Source organism: Artemia franciscana, chromosome 2, assembly GCF_032884065.1.
Source record: "Artemia franciscana chromosome 2, ASM3288406v1, whole genome shotgun sequence".
Taxonomy (NCBI): domain Eukaryota; kingdom Metazoa; phylum Arthropoda; class Branchiopoda; order Anostraca; family Artemiidae; genus Artemia; species Artemia franciscana.
In genome coordinates, this window is record NC_088864.1 from 12134017 (window position 1) to 12155353 (window position 21337).

The 21337-nt window shown below is 37.5% G+C and overlaps 1 protein-coding gene across 7 annotated transcripts in view; it reads right to left on the reverse strand.

The window, feature by feature from the left end:
- The window catches only part of LOC136037297 (myotubularin-related protein 8-like), a 128804-nt gene that overhangs the window by 41974 nt on the left and 65493 nt on the right, over positions 1-21337 (reverse strand). For all 7 annotated transcript variants that reach the window (XM_065719971.1, XM_065719987.1, XM_065719978.1 and 4 more), the window contains one exon: positions 15440-15597. In XM_065719971.1, coding sequence (XP_065576043.1) covers positions 15440-15597 — 158 coding nt within the window. The remainder of the gene's footprint in view (positions 1-15439; positions 15598-21337) is intronic.

Genomic DNA, 21337 nt, shown 5'->3' on the forward strand with positions numbered 1-21337 from the left:
TATATTCTACTATATTTTTTTTTTAATTTATAGTCCAGGACTTTTAGGGTTTGACCCGGACAAAATTGCAATATAAACGAAAATGGTACCAAAATGATCAGAAAAAAATTCTGTACAACATACTAAAAGTCCCCATAAATCCGATTGGGGCGAGTACCCGAAAAACAGGGGAAAAGGGGGAAATGCGGGGGAAAATGGGAAAAATGCCGAACATGCCCAGAAAATAGTTTAAAGTGAGTTTTCTGGGGTTTTCACATACGCTGATTACGAAATTGACATCTAAAATTCAGTATAGAAAAAGAGTAATACGGAAAACGGGGGAACAGGGGAAAGAGGGGAGAAAAGAAAAGAATACAGGGTAGGGGTAGAAAGCGGTTTGAAAGATATTTTCTGGGTTATTCCTATCTGGTGATTACGAAATTGAGAAATAAAATGATATAAAAAAATCGATTAACATAAAACGGGGAAATGGGGGGGGGAGGGGAAAAGGGAAATATACAGGGTAGGGGTAGAAAGCATGTGGAAATGTGTTTTCTGGGGTTTTTCTATCTGCTGATCACGAAGCTGACCCCTAAAATGAAGGAAAGAAAACGAGAACCATGAAAACCGAACAAAACTGGAGGAAACAACGGAAAAGGGGAAGGGAGGCCTGACTCCTGAGCCAGTTGCTAATGGCTAATAAGTAGCCCTATGGACAAAATAACTCGCTTAAGTATCAAACTTGTACTTTCTTGAATCACAGACATTTCTTACAACCATTTGAATTACTAAACATAAAGAAAACAACCGCTTGGCAGTTATATATAAAATGGCTATTATATGTAAAATTTGCACTTTCGAAGGCAGTATAGTTGACTTGAAAAACACAGCATTGATATCACTAGTCGAGCTCCTCGTCTTCGACAATCTCGTTGTCCCTGTTCAAACAGTTGATACCTTGACATTCTCCGCACGCGAACGTACACGCTAATCCATTTTTCTTGCAGCTGCATCGCGAGTTCTCGCAGCCTGTCTTACAGTTGCATCTCACGACACTCAAAAGAGTCTGAGGTGCGGGCAACAAATGGGTCATCACAGGTGAGTATTTATGGTCTCTGAGGACCCAACCCCAGTCAGCCGGGTCGAGGTCAGCTGGTTCCCCTTTCCAACGGGATACCTGGAGGCGCACTCGCTGGGAGTGGAATGAAGCTGCAGCTTCGGTTGGCGGAAGCCTTTCAGGCTTAACAAACGCCGTAGTATTAGACGAAGAAACTTTTTTCAAGAAAATTCGATGTCGCAGCTTAGTGAGATCTTCGTTTGGTCGTGCTTTATACAAGCTGAGGAGAAGATATTCACCCGCTTTCACAATTTCATCTTTGGACGATGATTCATCCAGAAACACTTTGCATTTTTTTCTGAACACTTCGCTCTTCTTCAAAAGAGGTAGCACAGCTTGCTTTCCAAGTCCGAAAACTCGTGAGGTCGTGTCACATCCCAAGAGTGCGTGCCCTACCAGAAGCAGCCTGGATACTTCTCCCATTTTTTTTGCACTTCGTTGAGGCACCAGAACCGTGTTATCGCTTCTTTTGCGTTCGTTGACGATTCGAAGTAAAGTGTTTTTGCATTAGGCGGGAGGTGATACAAGAGTAGAATCAGAAGGTCAGTGTCGTTGCCAAGAACTATTGTTTCAGAGTTTTCTGCTTTCGTTACGGCAGTCTTCACGATTAGATAGTCAGCATCGTCCTTCGCATGGACGACTTCAAATCCTTTGGCTCTGAGTTTTTCCCCGATGTAGCTTATAATTCGCTGTTTGTTCTGAGAGTTGCTCAAAAACTCTTCCTTCTTTTTCTGGAGCTTCATCCCTAAACTGAAATCGATCACTTGATGCTGGCTTCCCTTACACCGTCGGTTGTGCGTAGCATCTTTCGTGGTTGGACCAGCGCTGTATCCATCGAAGACAACAGTAGGGGAGGTACAGCGTCGAGTAACGAAACTAACATAGCTGTCACAGATTGAATCATAAGTATCACCAATCTTCCAAGGTACTTGCTGAAGCAGCCAACCTCCGTCAACTACAGTGACAAATAAAATGATATAAAAAAATCGATTAACATAAAACGGGGAAATGGGGGGGGGGAGGGGAAAAGGGAAATATACAGGGTAAGGGTAGAAAGCATGTGGAAATGTGTTTTCTGGGGTTTTTCTATCTGCTGATCACGAAGCTGACCCCTAAAATGAAGGAAAGAAAACGAGAACCATGAAAACCGAACAAAACTGGAGGAAACAACGGAAAAGGGGAAGGGAGGCCTGACTCCTGAGCCAGTTGCTAATGGCTAATAAGTAGGCCTATGGACAAAATAACTCGCTTAAGTATCAAACTTGTACTTTCTTGAATCACAGACAGTTCTTACAACCATTTGAATTACAAAACATAAAGAAAACAACCGCTTGGCAGTTATATATAAAATGGCTATTATATGTAAAATTTGCACTTTCGAAGGCAGTATAGTTGACTTGAAAAACACAGCATTGATATCACTAGTCGAGCTCCTCGTCTTCGACAATCTCGTTGTCCCTGTTCAAACAGTTGATACCTTGACATTCTCCGCACGCGAACGTACACGCTAATCCATTTTTCTTGCAGCTGCATCGCGAGTTCTAGCAGCCTGTCTTACAGTTGCATCTCACGACACTCAAAAGAGTCTGAGGTGCGGGCAACAAATGGGTCATCACAGGTGAGTATTTATAGTCTCTGAGGACCCAACCCCAGTCAGCCGGGTCGAGGTCAGCTGGTTCCCCTTTCCAACGGGACACCTGGAGGCGCACTCGCTGGGAGTGGAATGAAGCTGCAGCTTCGGTTGGCGGAAGCCTTTCAGGCTTAACAAACGCCGTAGTATTAGACGAAGAAACTTTTTTCAAGAAAATTCGATGTCGCAGCTTAGTGAGATCTTCGTTTGGTCGTGCTTTATACAAGCTGAGGAGAAGATATTCACCCGCTTTCACAATTTCATCTTTGGACGATGATTCATCCAGAAACACTTTGCATTTTTTTCTGAACACTTCGCTCTTCTTCAAAAGAGGTAGCATAGCTTGCTTTCCAAGTCCGAAAACTCGTGAGGTCGTGTCACATCCCAAGAGTGCGTGCCCTACCAGAAGCAGCCTGGATACTTCTCCCATTTTTTTTGCACTTCGTTGAGGCACCAGAACCGTGTTATCGCTTCTTTTGCGTTCGTTGACGATTCGAAGTAAAGTGTTTTTGCATTAGGCGGGAGGTGATACAAGAGTAGAATCAGAAGGTCAGTGTCGTTGCCAAGAACTATTGTTTCAGAGTTTTCTGCTTTCGTTACGGCAGTCTTCACGATTAGATAGTCAGCATCGTCCTTCGCATGGACGACTTCAAATCCTTTGGCTCTGAGTTTTTCCCCGATGTAGCTTATAATTCGCTGTTTGTTCTGAGAGTTGCTCAAAAACTCTTCCTTCTTTTTCTGGAGCTTCATCCCTAAACTGAAATCGATCACTTGATGCTGGCTTCCCTTACACCGTCGGTTGTGCGTAGCATCTTTCGTGGTTGGACCAGCGCTGTATCCATCGAAGACAACAGTAGGGGAGGTACAGCGTCGAGTAACGAAACTAACATAGCTGTCACAGATTGAATCATAAGTATCACCAATCTTCCAAGGTACTTGCTGAAGCAGCCAACCTCCGTCAACTACAGTGACACGATCTGACACTGGCAGGTGGTGAATCGAGTCCGTGTTCGCTTCTTTCCATATTGCTTTCGCTAGTGCAGGTTTGTCTGGCTGACGCATTATGCCAGGATTCTCAAACAAAGCGGGCGGATAACTGCACAGTTCGTAACGTAGAGTTTCTGCCATGTCATTTTCAGATGTATGGGCAGCAGTCGAAAGACGTTGAAAAAGCAGTGCAGGATCGATATGCAAAATCTCGCCATCTATCCTAATGTTCCCATCGGATGCCAGTGTAACGACTTTGTCTTTCTTCCTGAATGAAAAACTTTCGACGGATTGGCCATCCATGCGCTGGAGGATCAGCTCACCTACAGCTTTAGCATCCTCTGCATTGACGCCTTTATGGGCAATCAGCCCGGAACCTATACTTCTAAGCTCTGTGGAACTAGTGAAAGGAGAGTTCTCTAGAAGGAATTCAAGAAACGTCAGTAGATCCTTAGTATCTCTCTGTATTCGTGCTGCGGTTGCAGTAACGTGCTGTTCACTAGAACTCAAATTCAAATTCAAATTCATTTTATTTAAAAAACATTCGACGGACAGAGCCGATTATTAGTTTTTATTGTCATACACACACAAAAATTCGTCGACAAGTCAAAATTAACATTCACAAAATTAATAATATATACAATTAACAATAATAATTGTCACATACACACGAAAATAAGTCAACAAATATACACAAAATTATAAAATATACAATTAACAACAATAATCCGGATTAAAAAGTCGATCCAGCATTAAACAACTTAACAAACGAGGGCACAAAACTAAGCTCCTAACGAGCATGTGACACAGTCACAGGTTGAAGTTTTGGTACAGGCTCTGCAACGGCCCTGAGTGGCCTTACCCGTGCCGGTTGATGTTGGGGAGGAAGGATATTTCGGTGTATAGGGCTGGACAAAATTTTATTACCAAAGGATAGGGCTAGTTTTAAACGACGAGATTGAAGGGTTTGAAGTTGAAACTGATTAAGGAGGGATATGTACGGTATTTTTGGGGCTTTTGAGATTACTAGGAGGGCACGGTATTGCACCCTCTCAACCCGGTCCGACTGTTCCCTAGTCAGCCCGAAATGCCATACAGGGCAACAGTATTCAAGTGTGGAACGTATAAAAGAGAAATAGATGCGTAGGAGGTGTGGTGCAGGGATTCCATGGCGAGCCAACAACTTTAGAGACCTGATGGCCAAATTAGCTTTTTTTAACATGCCATCAACATGTTTATTCCACTTCAGATCTGAAGTGATATGAACGCCGAGCAGTTTAATTTCGGTCACGTGACTGGCGCTGGGAATAGGTGGATTAAAAACTGGCGCAGATTTTAAAAAAGAAAATGTTAAAATTACAGATTTATCAAAGTTGACAGTCATTTTGTCCACCTTTGCCTCTTGACATATATCTTTCATTAATGAACCTGCTCTGCTTGGTAGGTTTTTCCGACAACATTCAATGAGCGACAGATCGTCGACATACTTCCAGCGATCGTCCAGTGTTGTTGCCAAATCATTTATTATGACAAGAAACAAAAGTGGTCCCAAGAGGGTACCTTGGGGAACTCCACAAAAAATGGGCAGTGGGTCGGAGTAGGTGGACTTATATTTTGTCCGTTGACATCTACCAGAAAGAAAACTAGCAATTAAACGTACAAGGAATGAATCTACACCTAGTCCAAGAAGTTTTTTTACAAGAATTTTGTGGCAAATTAAATCAAAAGCTTTTCTTAGATCTATTGCAATAAGATTAATCCAAGAATCTGGTTCATCGAGTTTTTGCAAAATACTGTCAATTATACTTACTAAGTAATGAGATGTAGATGTGTTTGGCATATTTCCAAACTGCCTTGGATCAATTTTGTCCAGAATACGGTCTTTCAGCCATGCTGCAACAAAACTTTCATACACTTTGCTAAAAATGGGTGTCATAGTGATCGGTCGGACACCCGAAAAATCATTGGGCGCATCTTTTTTTGGTATTGGTGTAATGAACCCATTTTTCCAAATTGATGGATACTCACCTGTTTTTGTCACCTGATTAAAAAGGAGTGTTAGGGGGCCACTAAGATAATCTGGAAATGCTTTGATGAGATCAATGGGAATATCTACAGGGGTAATGCTTGTTCTTTTAAGCCTTTTTAATTTGAAAAACACCTGGGACTCTGATATCAAAGGGAAATCAAAAGACTCAGGAGGAGGGGTGGGTATTCCCACGCTCAGCAAAGGCGGGAGGGATTGCACAATGTTACCCAGATGTTTATTAAGGGAGTTGGCTGTTACGACGTCATCTTCATCAATGCCAAAATCGACTCCTTTTTCCACCTTGCCCGTCATCCTTTTGATTCGGTTGTACCACTGGCTTGGTTTGGACTCGAACAGATGATTAACTTTACGTTCTACGTATTTGTTCGCGTGTTTTCGAGTGACTTTTCTTAGTTTGTTTTTCAACCTGTTGGCTTGTTGGGTATTACCATGACGGAAAAGCCATCTCTTTTCCATTACCATTTTCTTAACTTCTTGTGTAATATATGGTCGATCTGACGAGAAACGTTTTGTTGACTTCTCAGGAAAACAGGCCTTGTAATTATGAAGCAAAGCTTCTTGGAAAATAGTAGCTTTTTCGTTGCTACTTTTAGCATCTTGGAATTTTTCCCATTTCTCGCAGCTTAACCATTGGCCAAAAGTCAGAAGTCCCTCACTTGTGATTGGTCGACTGATAGTTACAGTTGTAGTGTAATCGATTTTAATGGAACAGGTGGGGTTAAGTTCAAGAGAAAAGTGGTAACTTCCTCCAATTGGAGCCCCGGTCGTAGGTATGTTGTAAAATTCGTGCATATTTGTGGAAATTCGGTCAAGGGAGGTGCCACCTTTGGTTGTGGGAAAATTGACGAGCTGCTTCAGGCCGATTCCGGCGTCCAGGTGATGGAGCTTTAATTCATTGGCATCGCCCATCATGAAAATTCCGCATGATGGGTATTTGCCCAAAACAAAATCCGAACTGAGTTGTAGCTTTTCTACGAATGCTTGGCGGTATTCACTCGTCTGACCCGGCGAGTAATAATACACGCAGAGAGCAATACCAGTGAATTTCCGGGGGAGACGTCGTGGTTTTAGAATGACCCACATTATTTCGTCGTACTCAGTTAAAAAAGGGACATCAAGTCTAGCTGCTTTAAAAATTTCATGGGCATAAATAAGAACTCCGCCACCTTTTTTCCCCAGTGGATGGTCATCAGGTCGTATTTTTATAAACTCATCAAAACCACCTATTTTCAGGAGTTCTGGGTTTTGTCGATGAACTTCAGAAACCATTAGGACAGATGCCTTTGTTGCCTGAGCTAGACTTTCTAACTCAGCCACTTTATCAAAATTTAAACTTTCAGCATTTGCGTAAATAAACCTAGGGAAGGAAAAAACATCAGAATTATAATACTTTACCTTAGTGGTGTTTGATGTTCTTGTTGTAGGTCTTTGTAAGAATATGTTATTTCCCTGGTGGGTGAGGCTGTCATCAGGATTACCCATACCAACCAGGGGCTCAAATTTATTCAGTACTGGAATTTCGGCTGAAACGAAAGAAATTGTGTCCTCGCCATTGGGGGCTGTGAGGGTGGACAGGAGGGGGGAGGTACGGGGATTTGAAACACTGTCGGGGGGAAACACTGTACTCTAGACCCGTCAATTTCTGCATTAGATCATTCACTGAAGCGAGTACTGGCATAGACATTGTCCATATGTTTCTCTGAAGCTCAGTCATCCCTTTTCCTCTTGGCAGCCCTCCATCTGTTTTTAAGCTCCTCATCAGGACTGTCTCGATGACGAGGTCTGGAGCCAATCCAGCCCAAAAACGATCACTTCGTCGGGCAATAAACTTGCCGCTTGCAAACTGTTCGAAGAGCTGTGGATTCGATGCTTCAAGTTCCTGCATCATCTGAAGAAAAAGACGAACTGACTTGGCATAAAGATTATGCCCCGCAGCTGCGAGGTATGGGAGCATATCAGAAAGAGAGGATAAGTAGAGATCCCAGTCTCCAGTCCTTTCTGCTTTCAGAAACTTCCGAAAGATCGAAGCCATCTCGGAATACTGCATGAATAGTTTCGCAGTTCTGCTGGATTTCAGAGACGATTTTAAGGCTTCGAGGCGTAGCGAAATCGCCTGAAGGGCTTCGTGGTTAGCCGCTTCTTCCACAGAAATCTTTCCATTCACCAAATCGTCATTATGTTGACGAACCCACGCGCTTGTCGATAACGGCGAGGAATACGGAATAATGTAATTTCAGTATTTTTCCGTATTTCTTTCTCGAATTCTTTTTTTGCCTTTTCTGAACCTATGGGGTAGCCGAACCTCTATAGATCTCCTGTATTTGTTCTCGAACTTTGTTTTGGATGTCAATTTTATAATCAGCAGATAGAAAAACCCTAGAAAACACATTTCCACATGCTTTCTACCCCTACCCTGTATATTTTCCTTTTCCCCCTCCCTCCCCCCCCATTTCCCCGTTTTATGTTAATCGATTTTTGTATATCATTTTATATCTCAATTTCATAATCACCAGATAGGAATACCCCAGAAAATATCTTCCAAACCGCTTTCTACCCCTACCCTGTATTCTTCTCTTTTCTCCCCTCTTTCCCCTGTACCCCCGTTTTCCGTAGTACTCTTTTTCTATACTGAATTTTAGATGTCAATTTCGTAATCAGCGTATGTGAAAACCCCCAGAAAACTCACTTTAAACTATTTTCTGGGCATGTTCGGCATTTTTCCCATTTTCCCCCGCATTTCCCCCTTTTCCCCTGTTTTTCGGGTACTCGCCCCACTCGGATTTATGGGGACTTTTAGTATGTTGTACAGAATTTTTTTCTGATCATTTTGGTACCATTTTCATTTATATTGCAATTTTGTCCGGGTTCGACCCTTTTTTGAGCTAAAAGTCCAGGACTATTATGGGATAAAGGCATGAAGGCTCTCTACATATCACCTATGTACTTACAGTAAAGCTTTTACTGTCTGTTCCAAGTAGTAGAGTAACGTTTAATAAAAGAAGGCGTTGTCAAAATATAAGATAATTACCAAATATATTAGGAAAACATTGTCTATTGTCTTCATTCTATTATCTCAAGCATCAAAATTTTGTCCGAGATGAGTAAAAGGACCCAATAAGACAGCTGATTCCAAGTCTTTCAAGTTCGTCTCTTATAGTTCGATACTATTCAAAAAGTAATCTTCTTGGAAAAGGGCTTTTGGGATCCTAGGAATACTAAACAACAAAAAGAAACTGTTTCCCAAAAGATAATGGACGCCTTGATCTTGGCATATTGCAAAGGATTCTCAGTCAGCTTAAATGAAAAGACTGTAATGAAGTAGACTAACTTCAGTAAATCTGATGTACACCATTCTTGCTGGAGAAAAAAGGGAAGAAAAAATACCAAACGTAGGAATTCCAATAAGAAGGCAACGTTAATTTCTCTTATGAGATTTGGTTACATTTACAGGGTTCAAATAGCATAAAACTATTACACAAGTAATCTCTACGAGAACCCGTCATTCTAACATCTACTAACAATCAAATCTTCTCTTTAATTTGATATAAAAAACAATCTTGGAAAAAAGCTTTTGAGCTCAATGGACTATTAAGCAACAAAGAAAATGGCGTGCCGAAAAGGAAGCCGCAATCTAAGAAAACTTCCTATTTCGCAAGAAAACAAAGCAAAACATTCACGATCAAATAAAAGATAGAACTGGCCAAAATCCAGTAATCACCGTTTTTGTCAATTAGGGTATACGACCTGAAAAAAACCATGCTATGTTCAAATTTTCTTTCTTTTTTTGTAATCAATATTCACTAATTACCATCAAATGCAACGATAATTGCCGAACAATAATTTGACCTATTATTAAACGAACCATTATCCATTTGGTGTTGTAATCTGATATTGAATTTTTTAATATAATTTTATATTATTTTTGTTTTAAACCAATTTTTATTTTTAATGTTAATTTCCTTCTCCCTTCCTTCAACTTATTGGCCTGTTTTTGTTGGTGTTTTTTTTCTTTTACTGTATGTTTTTTTTTTAACTCCAAAAGCGAATTCGACCCTTCTGGGCTTGCAATCGACATTTAAAAAAAAAAAATATCTAGCCAAACGAAGATAGTTTTTGGATTATATTCTTTTGCGCTTCTTGTCAAGAAATACCACACAACACGACTTAGTCACCATAGTCAAGATCCATTGCTTTATAGTCCAGCTAGATGTTCGTTCTGCGTTAACCTTGCAAATGCTCTTTTTGTAACCTAGTTTACAACAAAATATTTTTTTATCATGAGATTTTGGAGAAATCCAATCCTCAAAATCCCATTCATTGGAAAAACTGGAAACCCCGTTCACCTGAAATAAATCTAGATTGTTTTTGTTGAGGTTAGAATTACTCCACATGATCATCAAGTGAGGTCTTGCGATTGTATTTCATGGTTAAAATGGCTCAAAAAGTGAAAACAAATTTTTTTATGCTAAAATTTTCTACAACATAAAGAGGGAACTTTACTTTGACAATTTTCAGGGGAACTATATCGGATGCAGGTTAATAAGAGCTTGCCCCTTTTTTTTGAGGGCGCAAAGGGGGATACTACCTACGAATTTCCAAAGAACCGCTAAAAAGACTTCTCAAAGGACAGTAAAAAAAAAAAAAAAAACAATTACCATAAGCCTAACTAAAAGCAATACATATCCAAAAGTTTTCGAAAACGGTTTCTGAATATTATTGATGAAAATTTTGATGTAAGAATAAGCGTTATATTTGTAGCACACGGCATCCTACATTTACATATACAAGGTTATTTGATCAATGGCTTCTTAGAAAGGATGTTGTAGTGAGGCTAAGTTTTTGGAAAATTATTATTCGAATATTAGAACATATTTAATAAGAAATTACTTAGTGCCAATGAAGGTAACTCAATTACACAGAGTTTATTTTTGTATTAAAGGATTTAACAATAATACAAAATACTGCAAGATATTGAAACTGAAAAGCTAAAAAAAGGAAAAAATAATTATTTTCTGTAGTAAGATATGCATGTGCTTGTATCGATGTGAACCTTTCGCTTTCCATTTTTTCCCATTGATTAATTTAAGTAACTTGAAACAAAACAAAATGAAATACTGAAAACAAAATAGATACAAAGTATTTTACTTTTTTGAGTTTAATAAATTAAAAAAATTTCAGACTTTCAGGAATAAATATCAGTATCAAACAGTTCGTGGTAACGAACTGTAGTAAGGAGCGACCCGGCTCAATAGTAACCAAAACTCTAAAAAATGGAATTTTGATACCAATAGCTACATCAAAAGAATCGCATTTTAATTCTAATTTTAAATATATAAGTTTCATCAAGTCTAATCTTACCCATCAAAAGTTACCAGCCTGAGAAAATTTACCTTATTTTAGAAAATAGAGGGAACAACCCCTAAAAGTCATAGAATCTTAACGAAAATCACATCATGAGATTCAGCGTATCAGAGAACACTACACAAGTTTCAAGCTCCTATCTACAAAAATCTGGAATTTTGTATTTTTTCGCCAGAAGGCAGATCACGGATGCGTGTTTATTTTTTTATTATTTTTTTTTCCAGGGGTGATCGTATCGACCCAGTGGTCCTAGAATCTTGCAAAAGGGCTCATTCTAACGGAAATGAAAAGTTCTAGTGCCCTCTTTAAGTGACCAAAAAAATTGGAGGGTACCTAGGCCCCCTCCCACGCTAATTATTTTCCCAAAGTCACCGGATCAAAATTCTGAGATAGCCATTTTATTCAGCCTAGTCAAAAAACATTATAACTATGTCTTTGGGGACGACTTATTCCCCCACAGTCCCCGTGGGAGGGGCCGCAAGCAACAAACTTTGAGCAGTGCTTACATATAGTAATGGTTATTTGGAAGTGTACAGACGTTTTCTGGGGGATTTTTAGGTCGGGGGGGGGGGGGTTGAGAAGGTGGGGATATGTTGTGGGAACTTCCCTTGGAGGAATTTGTCATGGGGGAAGAAAAGTTTCATGAAGAGAGCGCAGGATTTTCTAGCATTATTTAAAAAAACAATGAAAAAATAAATATGAAAAAGTTTTTTCAACTCAAAGTAAGGAGAAGCATTAAAACTTAAAACGAACAGAAATTACTTCGTATATGAAAGGGGCTGCTTCCTTATCAACGCCCCGCTATTTACGCTAAATTTTTTTAGTGTTCTAAAAAGTAGAGTTAAGAGAAAGTGTCAAACTTTAATGTAAAGAGTGGGGCGTTGATGAGGAAGCAGCTCCTTTTATATACGAAGTAATTTCTGTCATTTTAAGTTTTAATGTCGCTCCTTACTTTCCGTTAAAAAAACTTGTTTTTTTATTTTATGTATATTAAACAGACAATTCACGATCACTTACTTTTTTCGGTATCTTCTGGTTGTTTTGTATATTTCGGTATTTTCTGGTTGTTTTGATATGTTCTGGTCTTAAGAAGGCATAGAGGTTGTCAACCCTACTCATTTTAATTTTTGCTCGTTTTAAGTTTGACTCAGTTATTTATTGTAATTTCTGTTCGTTGTGGGTTTAATTTATTTATCGATAGTGATTCGTGGTAGTTTTATACTTGTAAGATTATTTGACTTTATTACTGCTCATTTTTGGTTTAATGGAGCTCTTTATTTTTATTAGAATTTTTTTTTGGTAAAAGTTTTTAAAGTTAATTTTTATTCGTTTTTTATTGACATAGTCATTTTCATGAAAAAATAATATTTTATATCTTTTTGGTTTTTTCTATAGAAATCCATACTCTGGCTTGCTGTTTGCGTGTCGGGGAAACTTTTAAAACAATTTTTGATCCTAACACAAATAGTATTGTTTAATTTAGTTTTATATCTCCTCAAGTTGACTTAAAAACTTAAACTTAACATGATTTCCCAAAAATTCTATCCATGTTCTTTGACATCCTGGATACGCTCATTCTGGATACACTTACACTCTTTTTTATTTATTTAAATTGTAAGAGCAGAAGCAGCAATAGCACTAGCCATGAAAGTTTCAACTAAATACCCCCAGTCGTTCTCGGGATATTGCTGAGGTGTCTTATTGGCAACCATATACAAAGTGCCTTTTTATTTAATTTTAAAGCATGATTTGGATTTAAAGTACAATGGTCAAATTGCATAACTATCCCTAGAGACATAGTTACTGTGCCGTTCTACTATGCTGAACAAAATGGCAGTCTCAAAATTTTGAATGGATGCGTTTGGGAAATAAATGCGCTTGGGAAGAGTGCTGCTTGTCCTTCAATCACTTTTGACTCCTAAAAAGAATACTACAACTTTTAATTTCCAGTTGAACTAGCTCCTTTAAAAGTTTCAATGATATTGCTAGCTATTTTAGAGTGGCACTGCCTATGATATTGGTTATATGTCCTTTTGAATACCTGCATATATACAGTTTTTTCGTTCAACTGAAATTCCCACTAAACGCTCTAAAAATTTCACCTTAACACCCTTAGCGTTATTAGTTACAGTAACTGTATTATTAATAGTATACACACAGTGCCTTCCGACTTGTTAAAAATCTGCGACAACTTATCCTTAAAGGTTTAACAAAATGATGTAAACCGTTCTTGAAATATTTCTTTGTCACCTTTTTGAGAATTTACATACTCATAGTTCGTTTTGATTTAGTTTAACATTCGCCTAAATATTCCTTCAAAGCTTCACCTTAATACTCTTAGCTTGTGTAGTAGCAGTAGTAGCATTAGTCGCAGTATGCGCATGGCATCTTTCGTTTCTTCAACATCTCCTCCTAGACACGCTGAAAATGTCAACTGTTTATTTCTACTCATTTTTGGTTTAATAGAGTTCTTTACTTTTCTTTGAAAAAAACCTATTTTGTGGGAAATTTAAATTAATCTCTTTTAAAGAAGGGCTTTTTTCCTGCAAGACTTGCACAATCTACGACTTTCAAACAGTTCGTGGTAACGAACTGTAGTAAGGAGCGACCCGGCTCAATAGTAAACGAAACTCTAAAAAACGGAATTTCGATACTAAAAGATATATCAAAAGAATCGGATTTTTATGCTGATTTTAAATATATAAGTTTCATCAAATTTAGTCTTTGTCATCAAAAGTTACGAGCCTGAGAAAATTTGCCTTATTTTGGAAAATAGTGGGTAACACCCCCTAAAAGTCATAGGATCTTAACGAAAATTACACCATCGCATTCAGCGTATCAGAGAACCCTATACACAAAATTCCAAGGTCCAATCTACAAAAATGTGGAATTTCGTATTTTTTGCCAGAAGACAAATCACGGGTGCGTGTTTATTTTTTTTTTGTTTTTTTTTTTTGTTTTTTTTTCCCAGGGGTCATCGTAACGACCAAGTGGTCCTAGAATGTTGCAAGAGGGCTCATTCTAACGGGAATGAAAAGTTCTAGTGCCCTTTTTAAGTGACCAAAAAAATTGGAGGGCACCTAGGCCCCCTCCCACGCTCATTTTTTCCCCAAAGTCAACGGATCAAAATTTTGAGATAGCCATTTTGTTCCGCATAGTCGAAAACCATAATAACTATGTCTTTGGGGATGACTTACCCCCCACAGTCCCTGGGGGAGGGGCTGCAAGTTACAAACTTTGACCAATGTTTACATACAGTAATGGTTACTGGGAAGTGTACCGATGTTATCAGGGGGATTTTTTTGGTTTGGATGTGGGGTTCAGGGGAGGGGGCTATATGGGAGGATCTTTCCTTGGAGGAGTATTTCATGGGGGAAGAGAAATTCAATGAAAAGGGCGCAGGACTTTCTAGCATTACTATAAAAAAAACAATGAAAATATAAACATGAAAAAGTTTTTTCAATTGAAAGTAAGGAGAAGTATTAAAACTTAAAACGAACAGAGATTATTACGCACATGAAGGGTTCTAAAAATACTTTAGCATAAAGAGCGAGGTATTTAGGAGGAGATAAATACTTCGCTCTTTATGTTAAATTTTTTTTAAATAATTTCAACTATTTATTCTACGGCCTTTCTGATTCAGGGGTCATTCTTAAAGAATTGGGATAAAACGTAACGTAAGTTATGTAAGTTATGTACGTTTGTTACGTAAGTTAATTCTTAAGTTACGTTTTTTTTACTAATAAAAACGTTCGTTAAAAATTAAAAGATCTAGTTGCCTTTTTGAGTAACTGAAAAATTGGGAGGCAACTAGACCTCCTTCCCCACCCCTTATTTCTCAAAATCGTCTGATCAAAACTAACAGAAAGCCATTTAGCCAAAAAAAGAATTAATATGCAAATTTCATTTTAGTAATTTATGTACGGAGAGCCAAAATCAGACATGCATTAATTCAAAAACTTTCAGAAATTAAATAAAAAAAACAAGTTTTTTAAATGAAAGTAAGGAGCGACATTAAAACTTAAAACGAACAGAAATTACTCCGTATATGAAAGGGGCTTTTCCTCCTCGACACCCCGCTCCTTGCGCTAAAGTTTGATTCTTTCTCGCAACTCTACTTTTTAAAACAATAAAAAACTTTAGCGTAAGGAGCGGGGTGTCGAGGAGGAAAAGCCCCTTTCATATACGGAGTAATTTCTGTTCGTTTTAAGTTTTAATGTCGCTCCTTACTTTCATTTAAAAAAACTTGTTTTTTTTATTTAATCACTATATGGATCATCAAGATCCCATTTTAAAGATTGCACCAAATATCTACCTCATAGTCCTTGTTGAGATTGGTTAACGACCAATACTGGTTTGGGACACCGAATCGCTGGTATTCAGCCTGAATGTCGAATTGATACCATCCAAGTGATCGACGAATTAAACTGCGGCTGGGCGTATAATGGAAGCAGTACAAGCCTTCTATATGAACTGAAATTGAATATTAATAAATTATATTACGCAAGTCTTTCATTTTTTTTTTTTGGGGGGGGGGGGGGTATATTCCACGCAGTGTGATATAAAAATAACAATACAAGCGCATATTCGAGTCTGAGAGCTTCAGGTGCGTAGTTCAGGTGCAAATGGGAAAATTTTCAATACAAAAATGTTTTTATAGAGGTGCCCATTACATAGCTGCAGGCTAAGCGCAGTGGCTGCAGGATATTGGAAAAGGCTGCAAAAAAGATGAATGCAAACATTCTACATCTTCAGTTTCTTTACTTTTTATAGCAAGAGTCGCGCGTCAGCATCACTGATGATATCATCGCTGTCGTGCCACTAGGCTGTATCTGACATGTACTCACTTCTAAGATAATCGCCAAAAACTGTTCACCTAGTTCTCCTCAAATGATGGGTCAGGATGGCAATGTTATATTTAATCACGCTTTGATCCTTCTGATCTACATTGCCTTGCTGATCCTTTCCAGATCAGCTTAGAAAAGGGTTTTCGACAATTATTTCATAAATGTGAAAACGTCAGTTACACTCTTTAGGTGTGTCATTGACGAAATTTCGCTAACTTTTTCAATTTAGATTTTTAAAAGGACTACAATTCCCATGGTTGCATTCTCTCAGGAAAATTATTCCAATACAAAAATGGTACTTCCACAAAAGGAGCAACGATTATAGATTCCAACATAAAGTATTTCCAAGCTTACAAAAAATGCTAAATAAGATCATTTACAGGGAAATATTCATGTCCCCTTTTCGAAGCGGTAGAAGAACAGCTGGGAGGGATTGGAGATGATCCCAAAAAGAATATGTCTCTCATGCCAAGATATTGACCACAGCTGAGAGAGACTTTCATTAAATTCTGAATAAGGTAATTCTCAAAACTATATCCGTTTTCCTATTTTCCCTACTCAGACGTGATAGCAGAAATGTTGACAGGGAACTTCACTCCAGGAAGACTGTATTTAATATTTCTATGCTTATTAACCTATTAAAAAGCACATATTCATATTCAAATTTCCCATATGTGTTATAAGATAAATGAATAACCAATAGTTTTCTCTTTTTATTTTACCGTTTCCACTTGTGGTAGCTCCATTTTTTCTTATGCACTACACATGCACTGCTGCTCTGAATATTGTCTTTTTTACTTGTTTGTTTTCCCCTTGTACTAAACAATCCTGCAAATGTAGGTCATCATTCAAGCATAAGTTCGTTGCACTATCAATAAAGGAAACAGTTTTTTTTGGATTAAATGAAAAAAAAAAGTTCTTTTTAACTGAAAGTAAGGAGCGACATTAAAACTTAAAACGAACAGAAATTATATCGTATATGAAAGGGGCTGCTTCCTCATCAACGCCCCGCTCTTTACGCTAAAGTTTGACTCTTTCTCTCGACTCTACTTTTTAAAACAGTAAAAAACTTTAGCGTAAAGAGCGGGGTGTTGATGAGGAAGCAGCCCCTTTCATATCCGAAGTAATTTCTGTTCATTTTAAGTTTTAATGTCGCTCCTTACTTTCAGTTAAAAAAAACTCGTTTTTTTTTATTTAATTTCTGAACGTTTTTGAATCAATGCACGTTTTGATTTTGGGCCTCCACAAATGAATAATTAAAACGAAATTTGCAAATTTATTTTTGCTAATTGGCTTTCTCATAATTTTGATCGAATGATTTTGAGAAAAAAGGAGCGGGGGAGGAGGCCTAGTTGCCCTCCGATTTTTTAGTTACTTAAAAATGCAACTTACTTTTTTTACAAACGTTTTTATTAGTAAAATATATACGTAACAAATAAATTAGCTTACGTAACGAACTTCTGTATTCTCATGTTTTTATTACGTATATGAGGGGTTTACCCCCTCGTCAGTAACTCGCTCTCTACACTAAAGCTTAATAATACAATAAATCTTAAATTTTGTCCCAGTTCCTTAAGAATGACCCCTGAATCACAAAAGCCGTAGAATACATAGTTGAAATTACTAAAACCACTTTAGCGTAAAGAGCGAGGTATTAGGAGGAGTTGAGCCCCTCATATGCGTAATAATTTCTGTTCGTTTTAAGTTTTAATGCTGCTCCTTACTTTCAGTTGAAAAAACTTTTTCATATTTACTTCTTCATTGATTTTTTAAATAATGTTAGAAAATTATGCGCTCCCTTTTTGGAAACTTTCTTCCTCCATGAAAAATTCCTCCATGGAAAGTTCCCCCAACATATCCCCCTCTTCTCAACCCCTCCTCCAACCAAAAAATCCCCCTGAAAACGTCTGAACACTTCCCAATAACCATTACTATTTGTAAGCACTGGTCAAAGTTTGTAACTTGTAGCCCCTCCCACGGGGACTGTGGGGGAGTAAGTCGTCCCCAAAGACATAGTTATATGGTTTTTCGACTACGCTGATTAAAATGGATATCTCAGAATTCTGATCCGGTGACTTTGGGAACATAATTAGCGTGAGAGGGGGCCTAGGTGCCGTTCAATTTCAACAAAAAAAAACAAACAAATAAACACGCATCCGTGATCTGCCTTTTGGCAAAAAATACAAAATTCCGCATTTTTGTAGACAGGAGCTTGACTCTGATACCCTGAATCTGATGTTGTGATTTTCGTTAAGAATCTATGACTTTTAGGGGGTGTTTCCCCCTATTTTCTAAAATAAGGCAAATTTTCTCAGGCTCGTAACTTTTGATGGGTAAGACTAAACTTGATGAAACTTATATATTTAAAATCAGCATTAAAATGCAATTCTTTTGAAGTAGCTATAGGTATCAAATTTCCTTTTTTTTAGAGTTTTGGTTACTATTGAGCCGGGTCGCTCCTTACTACAATTCGTTACCACGAACTGTTTGATTCCTCTTGGCAATCTTAGTGTCCCTATTTTTTTTTTTTTTTTTTTTTTTTTTTTTTTTTTTTTTTTGTCAAATCATTGCAATCTCACTCTAATAACAATCTGGACGGGAATTCATTTAAAGTTAGACTTTTGACGGAGAAAAAGGTTATAACATATGATACTTTACAAAACAAGATGATCCTAATAGCTTAACATTTTGCTTCTACCAGCACTTTCATTCATATTATAATGAACTATCGTTCGCAAAAAAAACCATCAAACTGTAAAAGTACAAGCTTAAAAAATGTAAGAATGGAAACCGGCACTAGTGTTGAAAAAAATATCACCAACGTGAGTACGTAGCATTGGACGTTTTCTGCAAATATCGTCATTCCTTTCAACTTGCAAACGTCTTGTCGTGTCATAATTACTTTGCAAAATATTTAAAAGTCCCTAATCTGCAGTTTACTTTAAACTCAAACTAAAGCATCTAGTATTTGACCTTTTAAACCATTATTTACCCTAGACTCCCACATACCTGCCTTCTCATACGCTTTGAAGTTCAAGGAAGAATACGTCACCAAATACCACCTTAAAATCAGATAGTCTACATAACCTACTAAAATTCCCCCAAGCTCTTTACCTTTGAGAAGACAGGATTTTAAGTGAAAGCAATTCTTGGAAAAATGAGAATTCGAATAAATTACAACTTACAGAGGAATTTCAGTTTCAATCACACTAAGATGCACATTAATAATCTTGATTATTGAATTGCCTTTAAAATTTTCTATTTTTAAATGAAGTCGCTAGACGCTGCAGCTAATGTCGCACAGAAGTTGCTTTCCTATCTTCCCGAGATAAATCGCCAAAAATGTGACTTTAGTCAAAAATCATAAGCCAACATATTGCATTCACAGTAGTGTTTTCAAATATAAAATAGAATTTTAATGGCTTTGCAATCTCACATTAAATGATTTATTAGCTAATTAGAAAGTACATATTCACGTTAGCTTTCCCATTTTTATGTGACAAAATATATACATTATGAGGTCGCCTAACAAGAAAAAAAAATGATAAGAGCTTATGATTAATTTTCCGTGGTGTTTCCAATGACAGATCAGTTTCTTAGATACAATTTGCCTATTTTTCCGTTATCCAAGATAGTGAAATATGATTTTCCTCGTAAGGATTATTCTTCCCTGTCTCAGAGGATAACTAAAACAACAAGCATGTTGCTTTAATACAAAAAAGAAGGACATAACTTCCAAAGATTAAGAGATTGTAGAAGGTAAAGGGACACAGGACTAGGGTTCCCCCTGAGTTTGGTTCATCAAAAATATTTCAGAATAAATTCAAAATAATAATATAAAGCAGGTTGAAATTGATGTGTACTAATATAAATTCCAATGTCAGTTAATATTCATTATACTATTCTGTATGGTTTCTGCGTTTTTTACATAATTTGAAAATGAAAATGAAAAAAACAAAACTTTCCAATAAGAATATTTGACCTGGTATTGGACCAACATATTTTTTTTTTTTTTTTTTTTTTTAGCACCAGAATTTTCAGGAAAATTCGCTTAATAATATATTCAAAATCGGCCCTGCAGAAATGCCCCCTTTTCGGGTAAAAGAGGGGGAAAGGGAGGGATCTCGAATTTAAATTTACGCAATATTTTCTGGATTGAACGGCCGTTTTCTATTAAAGTTCAGGGAGATCGAAAATGACATCATAATTGAAAAATTCGATCAGTTAGTACGTCATTTCCGCCCTAAGCAAGGTGAGGCGGGTGAAAAATCCCATTTGTGGTATTTTTTTTATTTAAGAATTAACGACGCTTCTTGACTACTAAGGTCCCTGCGTCGGCCCCGCAATGCATTCCTGCAGCGTGATTCGATCTCTGGGTCCCGTATTACCAAGCTAAGGTCAAATCCACTGCGCCACCACAGGACATCCATTTGTGGTATGATAATAATATAATACATAATTGAAAAAATTGGGGGAAATGGGGTGCTAAGTGAAGGCATTTTCCGATTCTAATGTTATTTTTGTCTCTCGGACTTGAATTAATAGGAAAAGACCTTTCAATTACATTTTTTTCCAATTATGTATTATATTATTCTCTATTTTCACCTCTTCTGAAAATGTGTAATAAGTGACGGCATATGTCATTGTCGGTCTCCACAAGTTTAAATAAATAGGAAACGACCTTTCAATCCACCAAATACTGCACAAATTAAGATTCTGATTTTTTATCCCCCTCTGACCTTGCTTGGGTGGAAATGTGGTACTAAGTGACGATATTTTTCCAATTCTGATCACAGTTTTGGTCTCTCCAGAGTAGAAGTAATAGGAAACGACCAATCAATCCAGGAATTACTGCAGAAATTTAAATTCAAGATATGTTATTAAGCAAATTTTTCTGAACAATTACTGGACTAAATATACTTTTTACATGGTTATCGAAGATACTGGTATACGGTTTTCCACGCGTCCTCCCTTCCTGAGATGATAACTAAATCGAGCGTCTTTTTTCAGAATCCATTGGTTTTCGATTTTGATTTTCATATTTAGATTTTTCCTATGCAAGATGATGTTATTATCATTTGCTACTACAGTGATGAATAAAAATGCGGTTTTTCGCAAAAAAAAACGATTTAAAAAATTGTTTTTGTTAATTACTAAAGGTTTTTAAATACTTCAGTTTCCCTTGAAACGAACCATAACAGCTCTGCATGATGTCCCAGTGTCCCGCTAGCTGCGGTGGAAGAGAGAGAGAGAGAAAAAAGATACCATTGATGCGGAACATCGTAGCTCAAGCAAATTATCTTGTTTTTCAATCCAATGGATTTTCCTCGTTATTCAAGCCAAGGAGTTGCAAGTTTCCTACATAG